The 19,123-nt window shown below is 40.0% G+C and overlaps 1 protein-coding gene across 50 annotated transcripts in view; it reads right to left on the bottom strand.

Annotated features, from left to right (window-relative positions):
- The window catches only part of CSPP1 (centrosome and spindle pole associated protein 1), a 140,637-nt gene that overhangs the window by 118,955 nt on the left and 2,559 nt on the right, over positions 1-19,123 (bottom strand). For all 50 annotated transcript variants that reach the window (XR_016236506.1, XR_011389120.2, XR_016236507.1 and 47 more), the window contains exons 2-3: positions 6,109-6,217; positions 5,004-5,103 (exon numbers count right to left, since the gene is read on the bottom strand). Coding sequence is in view for 36 of the 50 variants with exons in the window: in XM_089336318.1 (XP_089192444.1) it covers positions 5,004-5,103; positions 6,109-6,207 (199 nt within the window). In the remaining 14 variants the exon portion in view is untranslated. The remainder of the gene's footprint in view (positions 1-5,003; positions 5,104-6,108; positions 6,218-19,123) is intronic.

Raw genomic sequence — 19,123 nt, 5'->3', positions numbered from 1 at the left:
GTAAAGCTGCCGCCCGCAGTGCTGGCATCCCATATGGGCGCCGGTTCGAGACCCGGCTGCTCCACTTCTGATCCAGCTCTCTGCTATGGCCTGGGAAAGCAGTGGAAGATGGCCCAAGTCCTTGGGCCCCTGCACCGTGGGAGACCTAGAAGAAGCTCCTGGCTCCTGATCGGCGCAGCTCCAGCCGTTGTGGCCATTTGGGGACTGAACCAGTAGACGGAAGATTCTCTCTCTCTCTCTCTCTCTCTCTCTCTCTCTGCTTCTCTCTAACTATGATTTTAAAGTAAAATAAATAAATCTTTTAAAAAAAACTAAGAGTGAGAATAGAAGAGGGAGGAGGAAGAACTGAAGCATAGGCAGGAGGGAGGGTTAGGTGGGAAGTATCATTATGTTTCTAAATACATATATATAAAATACATGAAACTTGTATAACAAAACTTAAAAATATATACAATATTTTAATGTGCTTTTGTCTTAGAAAATTAACACATATTTTAGCATAAAAACGTATTTCCTATAAAATATGTTTCTGAGAAAAAATATTAGGGTCAAATGTTTAAGACAATACTTCCAAATAATTTTGAGTTAAACCACCAATTCTCATTCCACATAAACAGATGTTAATATTTTTACTATGGAAAAATATACATAATATAAGGTTTACCACTTCAACAATTTTTAAATGTACAATTAAATGGCATATTTATATACATTCACAATGTTGTATAACCATCATCATTACCCATCCCCAGAATTTTTTCAACATCCCAAAGAGAAACTCGTAAATGTGTGCTAATTTTTACAGAGAAACTGAGTATTGTTTCTTACATAAGGATTACAATATAAAATCACAGGGGCCAGCACTGTGGCGCAGTGGGTTAACACCCTGGACTGAAGTGGCATCATTGCATATGGATGCCGGTTCAAGACTTGGCTGCTCCACTTCCCATCCAGCTCTCTGCTATGGCCTGGGAAAGGAGTAAAAGATGGTCCAAGTCCTTGGGCGCCTGCACCCACGTGGGAGACCTGGAGGAAGCTCCTGGCTCCTGACTTCGGATTGGCACAGCTCCGGCCATTGCTGCCAATTGGGGAGTGAGCCAGCAGATGGAAGACCTCTCTCTCTCTGCCTCTCCTCTGTATAACTCTGACTTTCAAATAAATAAATCTTTAAAAAGTAAATAAAATAAAATATAAAATCACATTTAGGGATGACAATAGTGATAACTATACAACTTGAAATAAACAAAAAGAATCACCAGATTGTATACTTTAAAAGGGTAAATCTGGGGCCAGTGGATTAAGCCACCACTTATGACACTGGCACCCCATATTAGGGTGACAATTCAGGTTCTGGCTGCTCTACTTCCAATACAGCTCCCTAGACCCCTGTAGGAGAACAGAATGGAAATCCTGGCTCCTGGCTTAACCTTGGCCCAGCCCCAGCTATTGTTGCCATATGGGGAGTGAATGAGCAAGTGGAAGATCTCTTTCTTTGTCTCTCCCACTGTTACTCTGCCTTTCAAATAAATAAAAAATAAATCTTTAAAAATAAATGAGTATGTGGCTGAAAAGCCCATGAGAGCATTGCAGGCAAGGAAAGCCAAGAAACTGTGGCAAAAAATATCCTACATGAAGGAGCTCTGTGAGCGAGACCCCAGTGAAAAGAAGGGGCCAAAGAAGGTTGTACTTTTCTCTGAAGGGAGGAGAGAACTTCCACTTTGATTATGACCTTGTCCAAGTACTTGACGGAGTTTGTGGTCACAAAAGGCTTCCATAGCCTTGGCAGCTGATGGCAAGAGCCTCGGGTGATCACTGACATCATAAATAAGAGTGTTAATTGTTAAATTAACAACAGAAATCACTGAGCACTTACTCCCCTTGTAGGACCTCAGTTCTTAATGAGTTGAACTGTGAGAATTAACTGCAAAACTTGTTCTCAAGCAGTGCTTTATACACTGTGTGTGTGTGCAAACTGTTGAAATTTTTATTTAGTATAGAGCTGGTCTTCTATACATAAAGTTAAATTAAAAATGAATCTTAATGAAGAATGGGAGTAGGAGGTGGGATGGGAGTGGGGGTGGGAGGGTTGGTTTGGGGGGGGGGGGAGAACCACTATATTCCTAAAGTTGTACCTATGAAATCTACAATCATTAAATAAAATCTTTTAAATATAAAATCTTTTAAGAATAAAAATGAGTAAACATTATGATATATAAATTATACCTCAATAAAGCTACTAAAAACCAAATACTTAATACTTTTCAAATATTTAACATTAAAATACAATGTCAAGAAGCACAGATATGGGGGTCAGCATTGTGGCATAGCAGGTACAGCAGCAGCCTGCAGTGCCAGCATGCTATATGGGCACCAGTTTGCGTCCCAGCCACACCACTTCTGATCCAGTTACCTGCTAATGGTCTGGGAAAAGCAGTGAAAGATGGTCCAAGTATTTGGGCCCCTGCCACCTCTGTGGGAGACCCAGATGAAGCTCCTGGTCCTGGCCATTGTGGCCATCTGGCAAGAGAGCCAGCAGATGGAAGACTTCTTTCCTTCTCCCTCTCCCTGACTCTTTCAAATAAAACTCTCCATTCTTTTGGTAATAATATATGAAAAGAATATTAAAAAATAATTTCTGAACACAAAATTTTTCCTTCAGAGATTCAGCTACAAGCTAAAATAACTACCATTTATAAACTACCATGAAAAATCATTTTTCTGTTTTCCTACACAGCTAATTGATAATTTACAAATGTGTCATGTTCATGTTATTGCTTTATTACATCACTGAAATATTTCAGAGCAGGAAAGGCCAAACTAGAACACAAATGACTGTCAACTGTTTTGTACGGGACATGAAATTTAGCCTTCCACTATAAACACTGTGGGATTATCTTGATAAACACTTCTGGACTGTTTAATTCCTTGAGGATAGAGGGTGTGATAGAAGATTACAAGCTCCAAACTCTCTTCAAAAGAATCTGAAGTACTGCATGAACTCGGATTTATTTATCATCCTAGAAAGAAACTTTTTCCTCACAAAGGAACCTAAAACTTATTTTTAAAGAAGATACAGTATTTATGGAGAAAAAGTTCTAATTCTCACATTCAGAATGCAGTATAAAATATGAAACTAAACTGTAAAATCCATGATGGCAATTCTCATGCTTTATTCAATTTTATAATGTCTGGCATACAACTTGAACTCAAGAAATGTTTATTGAAGAACTAGGCAAATGAATATATAAACAAATGCCAGAGGAAATGTAGGGAATAAGGGGAGGAAAGGATATACTATTCTTAGTATTTCATTTCTGCTTTTAACAGACTGCACAGACAGGAGGTAGTAACACTGAGAGGAGGTAGTAACTAATAATAGTTACGCATCTAGTTACATATGGTCATAATGGATGTTCTATTGTGTCAAGCAGAAAAGGACAATAATGCAGCAAGGATGATATCTCCCAAGAGACTCATTTTTCCCATACAGAGAAAAAGCAATTTATAGCTTTCTGAAAAGCCATATATTTAAGGAAGCTTTCACTAGTGTGCTTCAATTCTACTTGGTGAGTTTATATAAAAGAATGTGAAAAGCGTGATTCATTTTCATTTGTAAATGCTGAAATTAAGTTTAATTTTATTTACTAAGAGTATCTGCTTTTTGCCATTGACTCAGTAACAGTAATAACTGTCTTAGTAGACCAATAATATATAAGGCTTTCTGAATTATTCATTAATTGAAGCTAAATGAAAAACAATATTTCTTAATTTTTTCACCTGACACAAACATTTTATAGCATCAGAGGTTAGGTTATAGAAATAAAATTAAGAACTGTATGGAGCAATTTTAAAAATCTGTTCATTTTTATCTATGCATTAACAATGGCACCTCAATTAACTAAATAAGCTAAGAAACATGGTAAGACTTACTTATTCAGCTGTTGTCTTCTGATGGTTCTGGTGGCAAGTAAAGCATTAGTGTCATTTTAATGTCATTTGAAGTGATGTCACTTCATCAGTACAACATCAGTGACTCTCAGATAGTTTAACAGTATGTTGCTATAACAATTGGAAGTATTTGGTTTCTATGGTAATTGTGGATCAAATTAAATATTTAATGCTAAAAGCATACAATCTTTAAAATTAATTCACCTATAACAAAGTACTCATAATGAATAGAAAATATAAATTACCATAAAATATAAATTACCATAATGCTGTGTTGTGGTACTGTAATAATGAAGTATATTTCCTTGAATTTTAAACAAAAGCAAGTCCACTACTTTTATTCAACAAATAATTTTTTTTTTTTTTTTTGACAGGCAGAGTGGACAGTGAGAGAGAGAGAGACAGAGAGAAAGGTCTTCCTTTTGCTGTTGGTTCACCCTCCAATGGCCGCCGCGGCTGGCATGTTGCGGCTGACGCACCGCGCTGATCCAAAGCCAGGAGCCAGGTGCTTCCTCCAGGTCTCCCATGCGGGTGCAGGGCCCAAGGACTTGGGCCATCCTCCACTGCACTCCCTGGCCACAGCAGAGAGCTGGCCTGGAAGAGGGGCAACTGGGAAAGAATCTGGCGCCCAGACCGGGACTAGAACCCGGTGTGCTGGCGCCACAAGGTGGAGGATTAGCCTATTGAGCCGCAGCGCCAGCCAAATAATACAATTTCTCTCCCTTCCTCCCGCCCCATCCCAAAGTCTCTCTCTCAAACACATACAAAGTTCCATTCAGACTTCCCAATTAACTTCTGGTTATATTATATACAGCTATGATTTCCATAAATTATAGCCAAAGCAGTATCACATAAAATAGACAAGTTCTCAATACAAGTTATTTTTATATGTAGCCTATTTAGTCAAATAGGCTACATATAAAAATAGCCTATTTCCAAAAAGGAAAGTTACTAAGATTCCAAAGAAATATTTTATTTTTCTGACAGATGAAACTTTTTTGCAACAGTCTGTTAACAGATATCTTAAAATCAGCTTAGCATCTCTAGTGACATACCTAAGGAACCCCTGGTTTGTTGACTGTTTGGTGGTATGTTTTCCTTCGCCATGGAGATTAATATTTTACTGTTTTCAGAAAGCTTCTCTGATGCATTCCCCTGAAAGAGACATAATATTTACAAAAGCAGGGGCAAGAAAATCCAAAAAATATACAATCAATCTCAAAATATTTACTGGGACAGAATCTGGCGCCCCAACCGAGACTAGAACCTGGGGTGCCAGCGCCGCAGGTTGAGGATTAGCCAAGTGAGCCGTGGCGCTGGCCATGAATTATAACCTCTTAAGACTATGCCTTATCCATAGTTTGCATTCAATAAATGTTAACTATGTGAGTTAAATAACATAATTAGTGTGATCATGTTATTTATCATCTCAACGAGGGTAACTTACGTCCAGGATAAATGCTAAACTAGATGAAAACACTAAGACAAAACATAAACCAAAACTGTCTTGGGCAAACCAATTTATTTGGTTACTCTAATTATGATGGACCATATGGCAGAGATGAATTGACATGCTGCACCTTCTACATACTGAACCCATGAGAGAAGGTGCCATGTCTAGATTAATGCTGTACCCTGAGAGCATAGCACAATCTCAATAATGTATTTGCTAAAAAGGATAATTACTCTTGCACCAAAATTAAGAAAACTTTCCAAACATTACTTTCAGAAACAATCATTTTAACAAATTAATATTCTAAAAATAGAAACTAAACTACTCAAATGAACTCTACAGAATCAAGTTAACTGATTCAATAAATGAATTTTTTCATTTCACAGTATGAAAACTTGATTTTATATTTCTGTTTTATATTCCAGATGTTATGTGTACTAGAATAGGTCTCATAATCATCTTATGAAGCACACAATTATTCATTAAAACTCCAACAAGTGAGAGGAGAAACAGATATAAAACATCACAAAAAACTGCATTCAAAACCACTGAAATCTTTTCTGGAGTCAGGCTCTCAGAATTACAAATGACAGCACAAACTAAAGTATAAAACAAGATTCTCACAGAAGAGGATCTTTGCATTTATACAGGAATAATCTTCCAGGATAATTTAATGAAACATGTTGGAAGAAAATTATAAACTTTACCTTCATTTCCATGTAAGGTGGATCACGCTCCAATTCAGCTTTGTCTTTGGCCAATTTGGCTTTTCGCTCTTCAATAAATTCATCCAACTTATCAGCCATTCTGTAGATTCTAAAGGAAAAAAAATTCTTCAGTGAGCACAACTACATTACAGTATTTTTAGCCAAATTATTACCATGTAATCTTGGACCACTTAATCTCACTTAACAAACTGAGAACTTCAAACTTAATTAAGCTTGATCATAAATGTGTCTGCCTGGGGCAGGTGTTGTGGCATGGCAGGTAAAGCCACCATCTGGATCCCATATGGGCACCATTTAATGTTCCAGATGCTGCACTTCAGGTCTAATGGCCTAGGAAAGTAGCAGAAGATGGCCCAAGTATTTGAGCCCCTGTCACCCATGTGGGAGACTCAAATGAAGCTCCTGGCTTTGGCATGGTCCACAGCTGGCCACTGTGGCCATCTAGGGAGGGAACCAACAGATGGAAGATCTGTCTCTCCCTATCTCTCTATAACTCTGCCTTTCAAAATAAATATTTTTAAAAAATTAAAATTATTTTAAATTTTAAAATTAAATATGCCTGGCACCAGTTTTGTAGTGTATCAAGTTAAGCCACTGCCTGCAACACTGGCATCCAAATCTGTGCCTGTTTGAGTCCTTGCTGCTCCACTTCCGATCCATCTCGGTGCCAGTGCACCTGGGAAAGCAGAAGATGGCCCAAATGTTTGAGCCCCTGTACCCCTGGGAAAAAATCCCATCTCCTGGCTTCAACCTGGTCAATCTGGTTCAGCACTGGCCGTTGCAGCCATGGCAAGTGAACCAGTGGAGGGAAGACCTCTCTCTCAGTCTTTCCCTATCTCTGTAATTCTGCCTTTCAAATAAATAAAAATCTTCAAAAAAAAAAAAAAAAAGTCCTGGAGGCCAGCGCTGTGGTACAGTGGGTTAAAGCCCTGAAGCGCTGGCATCCCATGTGGGCACCAGTTCTAATCCCAGCTGCTCCTCTTCCAATCCAGCTCTCTGCTCTCGCTCCCTGGGAAAGCAGTAAAAGATGGCCCAAGTCCTTGGGCCCCTGCACCCACATGGGAAACTCGGATAGAATCTCCTGGCTTCAAATCAGCACAGCCAACTGGGGAGTGAGCCAGCAGATGAAAGATATCTCTCTCTCTCTGCCTCTCCCCTCTCTGTGTAACTCTTTCAAATACATCTTTAAAAAAAAAGTCCTGCCTGTTTCTTCTCCCAACTCCCTTGAAAAGCTTACAACAACAAACTTTAAAAATTTAGAGAAATAAACTACATACAACTCAGAAAACAGCAGCAAATAAATAAAAACCTTTAATTCTTAAATCAAACCACCTCCCACTGCCAAAAAAAAAAAAAATACTCTTTGGAGATAATTCCTAACTTATAGAAAAGTTACAAGAACACCTATATAGTCTTTACTAATTCCATACGTTTAAGATCTTGCTCCTACTTGCTTTATCCTTTGCTGTACACACAAGACCACTGTCTACACAAACTTTCTAAAATTATTCAGAGGATATATCACATACATCAAAACCTTCTGTCCCTAAAGTCTTTAGTGTGTATTTTTCAAGAATTAGGTTGTTTTCTTATATAATCGTAATACAATTAGCAACTTTGGTAATGATTTTTTAATCTCATCTATTTTCCAAATTCCAGTTTTGAACTGTCTCAGTTTTGTCAACTGACCCAATTGTAGCTTTTACAGTATATTTCTCTCTCTCCAGATCCAGATCCAGTCTGGGTTAGGTATTGTTCTTCACTGTTATTCCCTAGCCTTCTTTAATTTGGAACGTCTGTACAACCTTCCTTTGTCTTTTATGACATCAATATTTAATACAACCCAACCACGATCCTTTTAATTTTTTTTAAACTTATTTTCACTATGTTTGAAAGGCAAAGCCTGAGAAACAGAGAAATACACAGATGACCCATATGCTGGTTCACTTCCCACGTGCCTACAACAGCCAAGGCGGGGCCAGGTCAGAGCCATGAGTGAGGAACAAATCCAGATCTCCAACATGGGTGGCAGACATCCAAGTCCTTGAGTCATCATCTGCTGCCTTCTAAGGTATGTGTTAGCAGACAGCTGGATTGGAAATGGAGTAAAAGACTTGAACCAGACACTCTAATATGGAATGCAGCATCTTAATCACTGTGCCAAAAACGCCCATGTCCACCCTCATCTGGGGTATGCCCAATTGTTTTTCATGAGTAAATTCAGGCTCCACATTTTCAGGAGGATTACTACTTGGGTGACAGTATCCTTCTCAATACTCCTGGCCCCTTATTAATGATATTTTTTAATCACCTGATCAGAATGCTCTCTGATTCCTGTACTACTGTTCCCTTCTAACAATAAGCAGTTTGTGAAAATTTTATTTATTTGAAATAGATGACAGAAATCTCCCAATACTGATTAACTCAAATACCCTCTACAGCAAGATTTGGGTCAGACTGAACCTGGGAACACAATCCAAGTTTCCCACACTGGTGGCAGGAAACCAACTACTTGAACCATCTGCTGCCTCCCAGGATGCACATTAGGAGGAGGCAGGAATTGGGAGTTCAGGAACTTCAATATGGGAAGTTGATGCACATCTCAAATGGATCGCAACCTCCAGATGCCCACCTGAGATAGTTTTAGATAATGCAAATTTCCTACTCCTCACGAAAATCCCCCAACTAGAGTAAGCACTGATTGATGATTCTTAATTGAATCACTGACTCTAGATGGCTGCAAAATGCTAATTTTCCAGTTGCACAACTCCATGCATTTTATTTCCTAGCCAGCACTTAACCTTTAGTAAATAAGATCTCTTCCTTCATCTTCATTTATTTATTGGTTTATTATCAAATGTATAATACTGATTTTTTTCCTAATTAGCCCTAAGATTTCCTTTAAATGCATTTTGCTCTAATTGAGGAATAATTTATATGCCATAAAATTCACCTATTTTAGTGAACAGCTCCATGAATTTAACATACTGCTTCTGAGAGTCATCTTTGCTAATAAGCAGTGGCTGCTCTTTTATTGCTAAGTAGTTCATTGCATGGGAATACCACATTTTGTTTATGTACTCAACTGTATCTGGACATAGCCATTCACCTAGAGTTTCCATTTTTTTGTTGCTATAAACGAACATTCATGTACAGGTTTTAGTGTGGACACATGAGGGTACTTCAAAATGTTCATGGAAGATGAAATTAAGTGGTAAGTTTGGGGCAGACATTTGGCCTAGAAATTTAAGATGCCAATGGGATGAGTCCATCCAAGTTGGAATGTCTGAGTCTGAGTCCCAGTTTTGCTCCAATTCCTGCTAATAAGGACCCTAGAAAACAGGAGGTGATGGCTCAAGTAGTTGACTTCCTAACCTTCAAGTGGGAGACCTGGATGTAATTTAATTTCCAGCTACCAGCTCAATCTGGCCATAATCCAGATGTTGTGGGCACTCAGAGGTGAACCAGTGGATGGGAACTGGGATGCCTTTCTCTTTCTCCCCTCTCCCCTTCTTTCATTCTTCCTGTGAAATAAATTTTGTAAATATTTTAGTAAAAAACTCAAAATCTATGCATATAAGACTGTTTCAAAATGTTTATAGAAAATGCACATGATGCAAAAACTATGCATGGATTTTAAAATTTTTTGCATCAAATTAAACTTAGCTTTTCATTCTTTTTTCATTAACTTTTTCAAGTCTCCTTGCCTGTTTTTAATTCTCTTCCATACAGAGCTAGACCCCTATATATGCTGGGTCATATGAATTCTATGTTCAACATTTAAAGGAACTATTAAACAGTTCTTCAAAGTACCAAGTTGCTTTATAGGGTGGGCATTTGATGCAGGGCTTAAGATCCTACTTGTGAGAGGGAGGCAGAGGAAGCAGTTGAGTCATGTGTAAGTAATCATTCTTATTATCTCAAGACCTAAAGGATATGGGTTTGGTTCCCCTTGCTCTAAAGATAAACAAATAGAGGGGGGGATTGTGGCATAGTGGATTAAGCCACTGCCTCCCACACCACCAGCATCCTGTAAAAGCACCAGTTCAAGTCCCAGCTGCTCCACTTCTAATCCAGCTCCCTGTTAACGAGCCTGGGAAAACAGCTGAAGATGGTCCAAGTACCTGGGCCCCTGACACCCATGTGGGAGATTCAGTGGAGTCCCAGGCTCTCTCTCTTTCCAACAAATTTTAAACAAGATGAACAGACCAGGCTTTAGGAGGCCAAGGCTAACTTAGATTGACTTATGGCTCATTATTTGTCCATTGTAATACATTAGCATGCAGAATAACATACCTACCAGCTACCAAGACAGGAAATATCAGACCACATAAGATTCCAGGAAATTTCCACCTACTTCACCGAAAAACCATGAATATTCCTCAACTTAGAATGTACCTCTCCTGGCCGGCGCCGCGGCTCACTAGGCTAATCCTCCGCCTAGCGGTGCCAGCACACAGGGTTCTAGTCCCGGTTGGGGTGCCGGATTCTGTCCCGGTTGCCCCTCTTCCAGGCCAGCTCTCTGCTGTGGCCAGGGAGTGCAGTGGAGGATGGCCCAGGTGCTTGGGCCCTGCACCCCATGGGAGACCAGGAAAAGCACCTGGCTCCTGGCTCCTGCCATCGGATCAGCGCGGTGCGGCGGCCGCAGCGCGCCGGCCGCGGCGGCCATTGGAGGGTGAACCAACGGCAAAGGAAGACCTGTCTCTCTCTCTCACTGTCCACTCTGCCTGTCAAAAAAAAAAAAAAAAAAAGTACCTCTCCTTTCATTAAATGAACACATAACATTCAACACTTCAGACATGGCCAGCTCCCCTCCAAAGAGGCCCCATTTTATCCGGGGAGAGTATATCTTTACTTTCTCAATATAACACTTGCTGGTTGCAAGCTTTGCTATTCTCCAACTAGCTCCTGAATTTCTCTTAAACTCAAATCAAGGACATGAATAACAGGCAGCCCTGGCTGCCTGGGGCCACCTGGACTAACAGCTCTGCTTCCCATCCAGCTCCCTGCTAAAGCACACTCTGGGAGGCAGAAGATGGCTCAAGTACTTGGGTTCCCACCACCTATATGGAAGGCCCAGACTGAGTTCCAACCCTAGCTGTTGAGGGCATTTGGAGAGTTAACCAGTGGATGGAAGATCTCTCTCTGCTTTTCAAATTAAGAAGGAAAAAAAGTGGGTATGAAATTGTATATTCCAAATAGCAATATATGAAGGCTGTATTTCCATATAACCTTGTCCAGGCTTGGTATTTCAGTCTTACTGATCTTATTCTATTGGTATGTAGTAATCTTTTTGGTTTAATTTGCATTTTTCTAATGACAATGTTGGCCATTTTTTCATGTATTTACCATTCATATATAATCATTAGCAAATGTCAATTCAAATCTTCTAGCCATTTTTACAATTAGATTGCTTTCTTATTATCAGGTTGTAGGATTTCATTATATACATGGATACAAGTCCTTTATCAAAGAAGTCTAGTAAATATTTCTCCCACTCTCTAGTTTATAAATTTTAATTTTTTTAATGTTTTAACACCAAAAGCATTTCATTTTACAAAGTCCAGTTTATGAATTTTTTAGCAATTTTAATCAATTATGTTTGTGATATGTCCTAAGAAATCTTTGCCTAACCTAAGATCAAATTTTTTTCTATTTTCTTTTGTAAGTTATTTTTTATAGCTTACAAATGATGGAAGGAAAGGGTCAAGACTCAGGGTTTTTTGCATACAAATAGATTATTCTCATACCATGTTTTTGAAGACTATCCTTCCCTCATTCAACCTAGGATGCTTCTGAAAATATATTTTTCAAAACCCATCCAATTTAGGGACTAAGTTAAATGTCAAGAAAAAAGGAGCTACTAATGACCACAGTTTTTTTGTTTTTATATTTTATGGCCAACATCTTAAGATCTGGAAACTAATGGTGGAATCCTGGAGAGAAAGAAGTGAGAAAAAGTTGGCAGATTTGGAAAGGTTTGGTTCACAAATAAAGTTGTAGCTAGTAAAAGTTGCTAACGGGAATTTCCAGTAGATGGTTAAAAATCCAAGACTCAAATTCAAAGAAATTAAACATATTAGCCATGTTTATTTAAGAGTTAACTATTGGGGGCCGGCGCTGCGGTGCAGTGGGTTAAAGCCTTGGCCTGAAGCGCCGGCATCCCATACAGACACCGGTTCCAGTCCCAGCTGCTCCTCTTCCGATCCAGCTCTCTGCTACAGCCTGGAAAAGTAGAAGATGGCCCAAGACCTTGGGCCCCTGCACCCGCATGGGAGACCCAGAAGAAGCTCCTGGCTTCAGATTGGCGCAGCTATAGCCGTTGCAGCCATCTGAGGAGTGAGCCAGTGGGTAGAAGACCTTTCTCTGTCTCTACCTATCTCTGTAACTCTTTCAAATAAATAAATCTTTTTTTAAAAAAAGTTAACTATTTTAAAGGTAATAGTTAACACCCTAGTAAATAAGCACAGGTAGAAAACATGAGATGAGCTAGAACTAAATGTTGAGCAATGTTCACATGAGAGGATGACAGAAGAATTGAAGCTGGTTAAAAAACAGAAAGGAGAGAGTGGGTGTTTGGTCTAGTGGTTAAGGTACATTTTAAGATGGCCCACATCCCACAACAGAGTGCCTAGGTTCAAGTTCTGGCTCAACTCCATTTCAGCTTCCTGCTCAGAGACATTCTAGGAGGCAGCAAGTGATAGCTCAAGTATTTGGGTTCCTGACACCCACAAGGGAGATTTGGATTGAGTTTCTTGCTCCCAGGTTGGGTCTGACCCAGACTCAGCTTTTGAGGGCACTTTAAGAGTGAACCAGAAAATAGGAGTTGCTTGTCTTTCTGCCTCCAAAATTTAAAACAAAGAAGGAATAATTAAAAGAATATAAAGAACACAAAGTTAACATAATTAGTGAAAAAAAGAAAAAGAGAGAACTGAAGAATAACAAATGCCAGAGTTAAAGAAATAAAACATCCACTGAATTCCATGTCTAAGGGTCAATGATAATCTGCAAAAATGCAGAAAAGCTTTACCTGAGAGCTATGTTTAAACTTTTATCTGAAAAGCAGTATATAATGTGACCCTCATGTTATTATTTATTTCCAAAAAGAGCACTAATTTTGAAATACCACTTTAGCAAAACATTCTGAACAAAAGTTTATATTTCATTTTTAATTTATTCATTGTCATAAAGGATTATACAAGTAAAAATTCAGAATCCTACAAGTTTTAATGTTAAAAAAAAATTTCTTTGATAGGCAGAGTGGACAGTGAGAGAGAGACAGAGAGAAAGGTCTTCCTTTGCCGTTGGTTCACCCTCCAATGGCCGCCACGGCCGGCGCACCACGCTGATCTGAAGCCAGGAGCCAGGTGCTTCTCCTGGTCTCCCATAGGGTGCAAGCACTTGGGCCATCCTCCACTGCACTCCCTGGCCACAGCAGTGAGCTGGCCTGGAAGAGGGGCAACCAGGGCAGAATCCGGCGCCCTGACCGGGACTAGAACCTGGGGTGCCGGTGCTGCAAGGCGGAGGATTAGCCTATTGAGCTGCAGTGCCAGCTAAAATAAACTTCTTAAAATAGTTTTCCTATTAGTTTTATATCTGATAGAAGTAAAAGATAATGGGATAATGCATTTATTTTACTATAGGATTTTATACAGGATTTGGCAGAAATGTTAGTCTTAAAAGAAAAAAACTAAGAAGCCTGCTTCAGGGGCTAGCCTCAATAGCAATGGGTTAAGCTGCCTCCTGTGATGCAGACATTCCATAGGGGTGCCAAAGCGGCTCCACTTTTGATCCAGTTCCTTCTAACATGCCAGGGAAAGCAGCAAAACATGGACCAAGTACTTGACCCCCTGCTACTACTTGACCCCCTGCTACTCCACTTGGTAGACCCAGATGAGGCTCCTGGCTTTGATCTGGCCCAGGCCCAGTGATTGTGGCCATTTGGAGAGAACACAAGAGGACAGAAGATCTTTCTAACTCTTTCAAAGAAATAAATCTTTGGGAAAAAAAAAAAAAAAGCAAGCAGCAGCAGCCTCTTTCACACTGATCTAATGTTTCCATACATTCTTAATTTCTCTTTACTATAAAAATTTAGCATCAATTATTATAAATGTTTTAAAGGTTTATTTATCTGAAAGGCAGAGAGGTCTTCCATCCGCTGGTTCACTCCCCAGATGGCCCAATGGCCGGAGCCAAGAACCAGGGGCTTCTTCCAGGCCTCCCATAAGGGTGCAGGGGCCCAAGGACTTGGGCCATCTTCTACTGCTCTCCAGGGCGCATTATCAGGGAGCTGGATCAGAAGTGGTGCAGCTGGGACTTGAACCAACACCCATATGGCATGCTGGCACTGCAGGCAGCAGCTTTACCGGCTATGCAACAGTGCTGGCCTCAATTATTATAAATTCTAGTAGTGTTAAGTAACCATCATGGTAATAAAACATATCTTTAATCAATGGTAGTAAGCATAGTGTATGCCAAAATACAAGATTAAGAGACTTTTTTAGTCATTAATTTTAGGGCCGGCGCCGCGGCTCACTAGGCTAATCCTCTGCCTTGCAGCGCCGGCACACCAGGTTCTAGTCCCGGTCGGGGCGCCGGATTCTGTCCCGGTTGCCCCTCTTCCAGGCCAGCTCTCTGCTGTGGCCAGGGAGTGAAGTGGAGGATGGCCCAAGTGCTTGGGCCCTGCACCCCATGGGAGACCAGGAGAAGTAGCTGGCTCCTGCCATCTGATCAGCGCAGTGCGCCAGCCGCGACGGCCATTGGAGGGTGAACCAACAGCAAAGGAAGACCTTTCTCTCTCTCTCTCTCTCACTGTCCACTCTGTCAAAAAAAAATTAAAAAATCATTAATTTTGTCCCACTGCCTAATTCGATAACATCTTTAACATTAAATTAGGGGTGGGCATTTTACATAGTAAAGACACTACTTGAGACACCCACATCCCATATCAGTTCTGCCTGGGTTAGAATCCTGGGCCCAGTACCCATTCCTATTTCCTGTTCATGCACACTCTAGGAGGCAGTAGGTGATGATGGTTCAAGTAATTGGGTCTCTGACATCCAAGGGGTAGACCTGGATTGAGTTCCAGGCTCCTGGCTTCATTTTGGCCCAGGCTTAGCTGTTGTGGGCATCTGCAGAGTGAAGCAGAGGACATAAAATCTTTGTCTCTCTTTCAAATAATTTTTTTAAAAAATCAAAGAATCAAAGACACTAACAAACTTTTTCTTGTTAATAACCTCCAACCAAAAACCAGAAGAAATACCACTCCAGCTGAACAAGTTGTATTAAGGGATGCACTGAGAACACACACCACGGGAAACCTCAGTAAGGTGTTAGAAAAGACTCACATGATTGGGGCTTATGCTGGGTGACCTGGGATAATACTTAAGAAATCAGAACTTTGTTCAGGATTGAATGCTACCAGGAAGCAAGGGTAATTCTGTCATTGGAGACCTTAACAAACCTTACCTACAGTGTGATGCTTAAGCTGTAACTGGTAAAGCTGCAGTTGTCAAACACATCAGCTGGGAAAATACATGTCTGGTATTTCATAGCCTGGACAACGCTCATGTTTTGTCTGTTTGGTGACCCATTATAGAGTAGCCTTCACTTGATGCTGATATTGTTTCTGCACCAATGTTTATCTTCAACTGAACACCAACTTATTGTCAATGCCAAACCACTTCCTAGCAACACCAAGGCCAACTTCTAACTATCCTGCAGTTTTCTTTCTCACCCCTAAAAGTATGTAACATGAAACATGACTAAACAAGGAAACTGTTCATGAATTAGTGAATAAGACTGCATTGATGGTTACAGCCTATGTACGATGGAATATTTATAATGTAAACATTGTTACAAGAAAAATCAGTGGAAACCTAAATAGGATTATTTATCTTTCTGAAACTCTATAATGTAAAATCACAACATTTTTCAGGACATTACCACCAGGTATTTTCCCCCAACAGCTGTATACACAGATAATAGATTATAACTGAAAGACCTGGATTTGAAAACCATCTTCATCACTAATTGCCTATGTCATTGACCTCTAATATGTCTGTTAACCTCTTTCTATGCCTGATTCCTCATCTATAAAGTGGAAATACTGTCTACTCCAGAGTTAAAATGTATATAAAATGTATAAAATAGAACCTGATACCTAGAAACTAACAAATCAGGTATGTTACTAATTATTGTGTTTTCATAATCTTTTCTATATATATTCATCTTTAAGAAGAAAATCTTCAAACTTAAAGTATGCTAAGATTTAAATCACCAATACTCAACTCTTTTTTTTTTAAAGATTTATTTTATTTATTTTAATGGCAAAGTTACAGAGGGAGAGAGGGGGGAGAAAGAGAAAAGAGAAATAAAGAGAAAAGAGAGAAAGAGATATCGATCTTCCATCCACTGATTTACTCCCCAAATAGTCACAACAGCCAGGGCTGAGCCAGACTGAAGCCAGGAGCCAAGAGCTTCCTCAGGGTCTCCCACATGGGTACAGGAGCACAAGCACTCGGGCCATCTTCCACTGGTTTTTCCAGGCCCCAAAAATTGACTCTTGATTATAACAATGAACTACCAACATCTCCTGGGGCCCTTTACATTTACCATATATTTAGAAATATGAGCAGACCACAACATACCCATTCTACAAATCCAGATAATAGAAAGAACCTAAAAATACTGAGTGATTCTGTCTCAAATTTTATAAATCACAAAGAAAGGCGGAAATGTTGCTCCTATCCTTTTATCTCTCAAAGAATGGAATGTAAATTTCCTCTCCACTACAGAAGCATGAAAAGGAAAAGGACTCCCCTCTCAAAGCAGGAGAATCTATGCTAGATTCTTGAAGGATAAAGAGTAAAAGATGACCTTTGCCCTCAAACCTAGCTAGAATGGGTTTTAGGGTTTGAATGTGAGAAAAACCAAACAAATTTGACTGTCTGGAACTCAGAATAGAACCTAGGAAGGATATAGAGATTTAACAGTGATTAAAATAGTCATTAAGGGGGGCAGACCTTTGGTGTAGCAGTTAAAGAGTTGCTTGAAACAGCTGCATCCCATATCTGGGTTCAAAGTCCCAGCTCCTCTTCCAATTCCAATTTCCTGCTAACACACACCATGGCAGCAGTCAATGGCTCAAGGAGTTGAGTTCTTGCCACCAACATGGAAGACACAGATTGAGTCCCAGGCACCTGGCTTTGACCTGGCTCAGCCCCAGCTATTGTAGGTATTTGGAGATTTAACCAACAGGTGGAAGTATGTGTGTTCACACAACTTTCAAATAAAAATAAATTTTTAAAAAATCATTAAAATTGTGAGAGAAGTTGTCTGGAAAAAAGTACCCTAGAATAGAATGGAAAAAAAAGAAAAAACTCAGATAGATAATATACAGGGAGGAACCTATGATCTTTCAAGCTTTAGAAGACAGGGAAGGAGGAATGAGATAACCAGCACAAAGTTTCTGATATCCATCCATATGAGCAACCAGTTTCCATGGGTATATCCAAATGTCGACAAATATCCCAAGTGCTGCTAAGAAGTAAACACTGTGTTGCTGAGCGAAGAAAGAGGTTGGAAGACAGGATAAAAAGAGTGCATAAAGAAATAAAATTTTGAAGTCTTTTAGCAGCTATTAATTAATGCCCATGAGGGATGCTGGGAAGATATAAAAATTTTTTAAATGTCTGTAACTCAGAACATCCATGACAGACACAAAGATTTATCAGTGATTAAAATAATCAGTAAGGGGTGGACAACTGGCATAGCAGTTAAAACCCTGCTTGCATCCCCTATGGGAAAACCTCAGTCCAAGTTCTAGCTCCACTCCAACTGCAGCTTCCTGCTAATGCACACCCTGAGAGGCAGCAGGTGATAGTATGGAAAATAGCCCGGTCTCTGCCACTCCTGTGGGAGACTGAGCACCAAACTCCCTGCCACTATGGACATCCAGTGATTGGGAGAAGGAACACTTCCCTGATTCAATCTCCCCCTCAACTAAACTTTAAGAAAAAAATGTAGTTAATGGAGACTCAGAGCAACAGTACACAAGAATACATTAGATGGCTTTCAGGTTACGTCAAATTGCCAACACACTGATTCAAACACCTTTGTCTACCACTCAGGAAGGTGTTAAAAGAATAATCTGAAATTTGTTCAAATACATAAGTAGTTAAGTAATATTTGTCTGAAAACTTCATTTGGGGAAAAAAAAATCCTTCACTGAAAGTACCCTGTTTCAGTTTCTTTTGTCTAAATACAGCCACTCCTCCTGTAAGATTATTGGTGCTGCAAAAAATCCAAAACTTCACCCATGTGGAGTATTTCCACAAATATTTGAAGAGAAAGCAAAATAATTTTCTAAAGAAATAGAAAGATTCAGAGAAAAGAAGGCATTTTGCAGGCTTCTGTGGGATTCCTTTTCGCTTGTCAAGACAAACCAGTCTTTCCTATAAAACAGAACCTCTCAAAGGGTAACTGGCATGAATAAACTCATACTGGTTGCTTGTAGGTCCTTGCACCTTTCAAGGTGTAAAGAAAGTGGTGGCTCACTTCGGAAGCCTTCCCTAAAACCCTAGTTAAGCTTCTTACTTCTATAATCTCGAGAGCCAGCCTCTCTCAAACGACGAAGATTCCTAACATCAACTCAAAACTGGTTTTAAATTCCAAATAATAATCCTAAAATGAAGGCAGTTAAAAAGAAAAAGTTCAAGCTCCAGGGACCAGGCAGGCGCAGGTGGGAAACAGGGTAACAGCACTGACCTCACAGGCCTATGAAGATTAAACAATTCCACCTGCAAAGCAAATCACTGCGAACAATGCTTTGGCGTACAAGCACTCCTAGGTTAAACATTCCCCAGCACCGTGGAGGAGGAAAGGCGCTCCGGGAGGCTTAGCAGAGCAGCCGGGGCCCCGCCATCGGGGAGGGAAGGCTCAGGGGAGCCGAGGCACCGCTTCCCTCCGGGCGCTCGGGACTTCCGACCCTTTG

Source organism: Oryctolagus cuniculus, chromosome 6, assembly GCF_051225735.1.
Source record: "Oryctolagus cuniculus isolate XC-2025 breed Fujian yellow rabbit chromosome 6, ASM5122573v1, whole genome shotgun sequence".
Classification (NCBI taxonomy): Eukaryota; Metazoa; Chordata; class Mammalia; order Lagomorpha; family Leporidae; genus Oryctolagus; species Oryctolagus cuniculus.
Note: the sequence above shows the minus strand (reverse complement) of the source record. Positions and strands in the feature narration are given on the sequence as shown.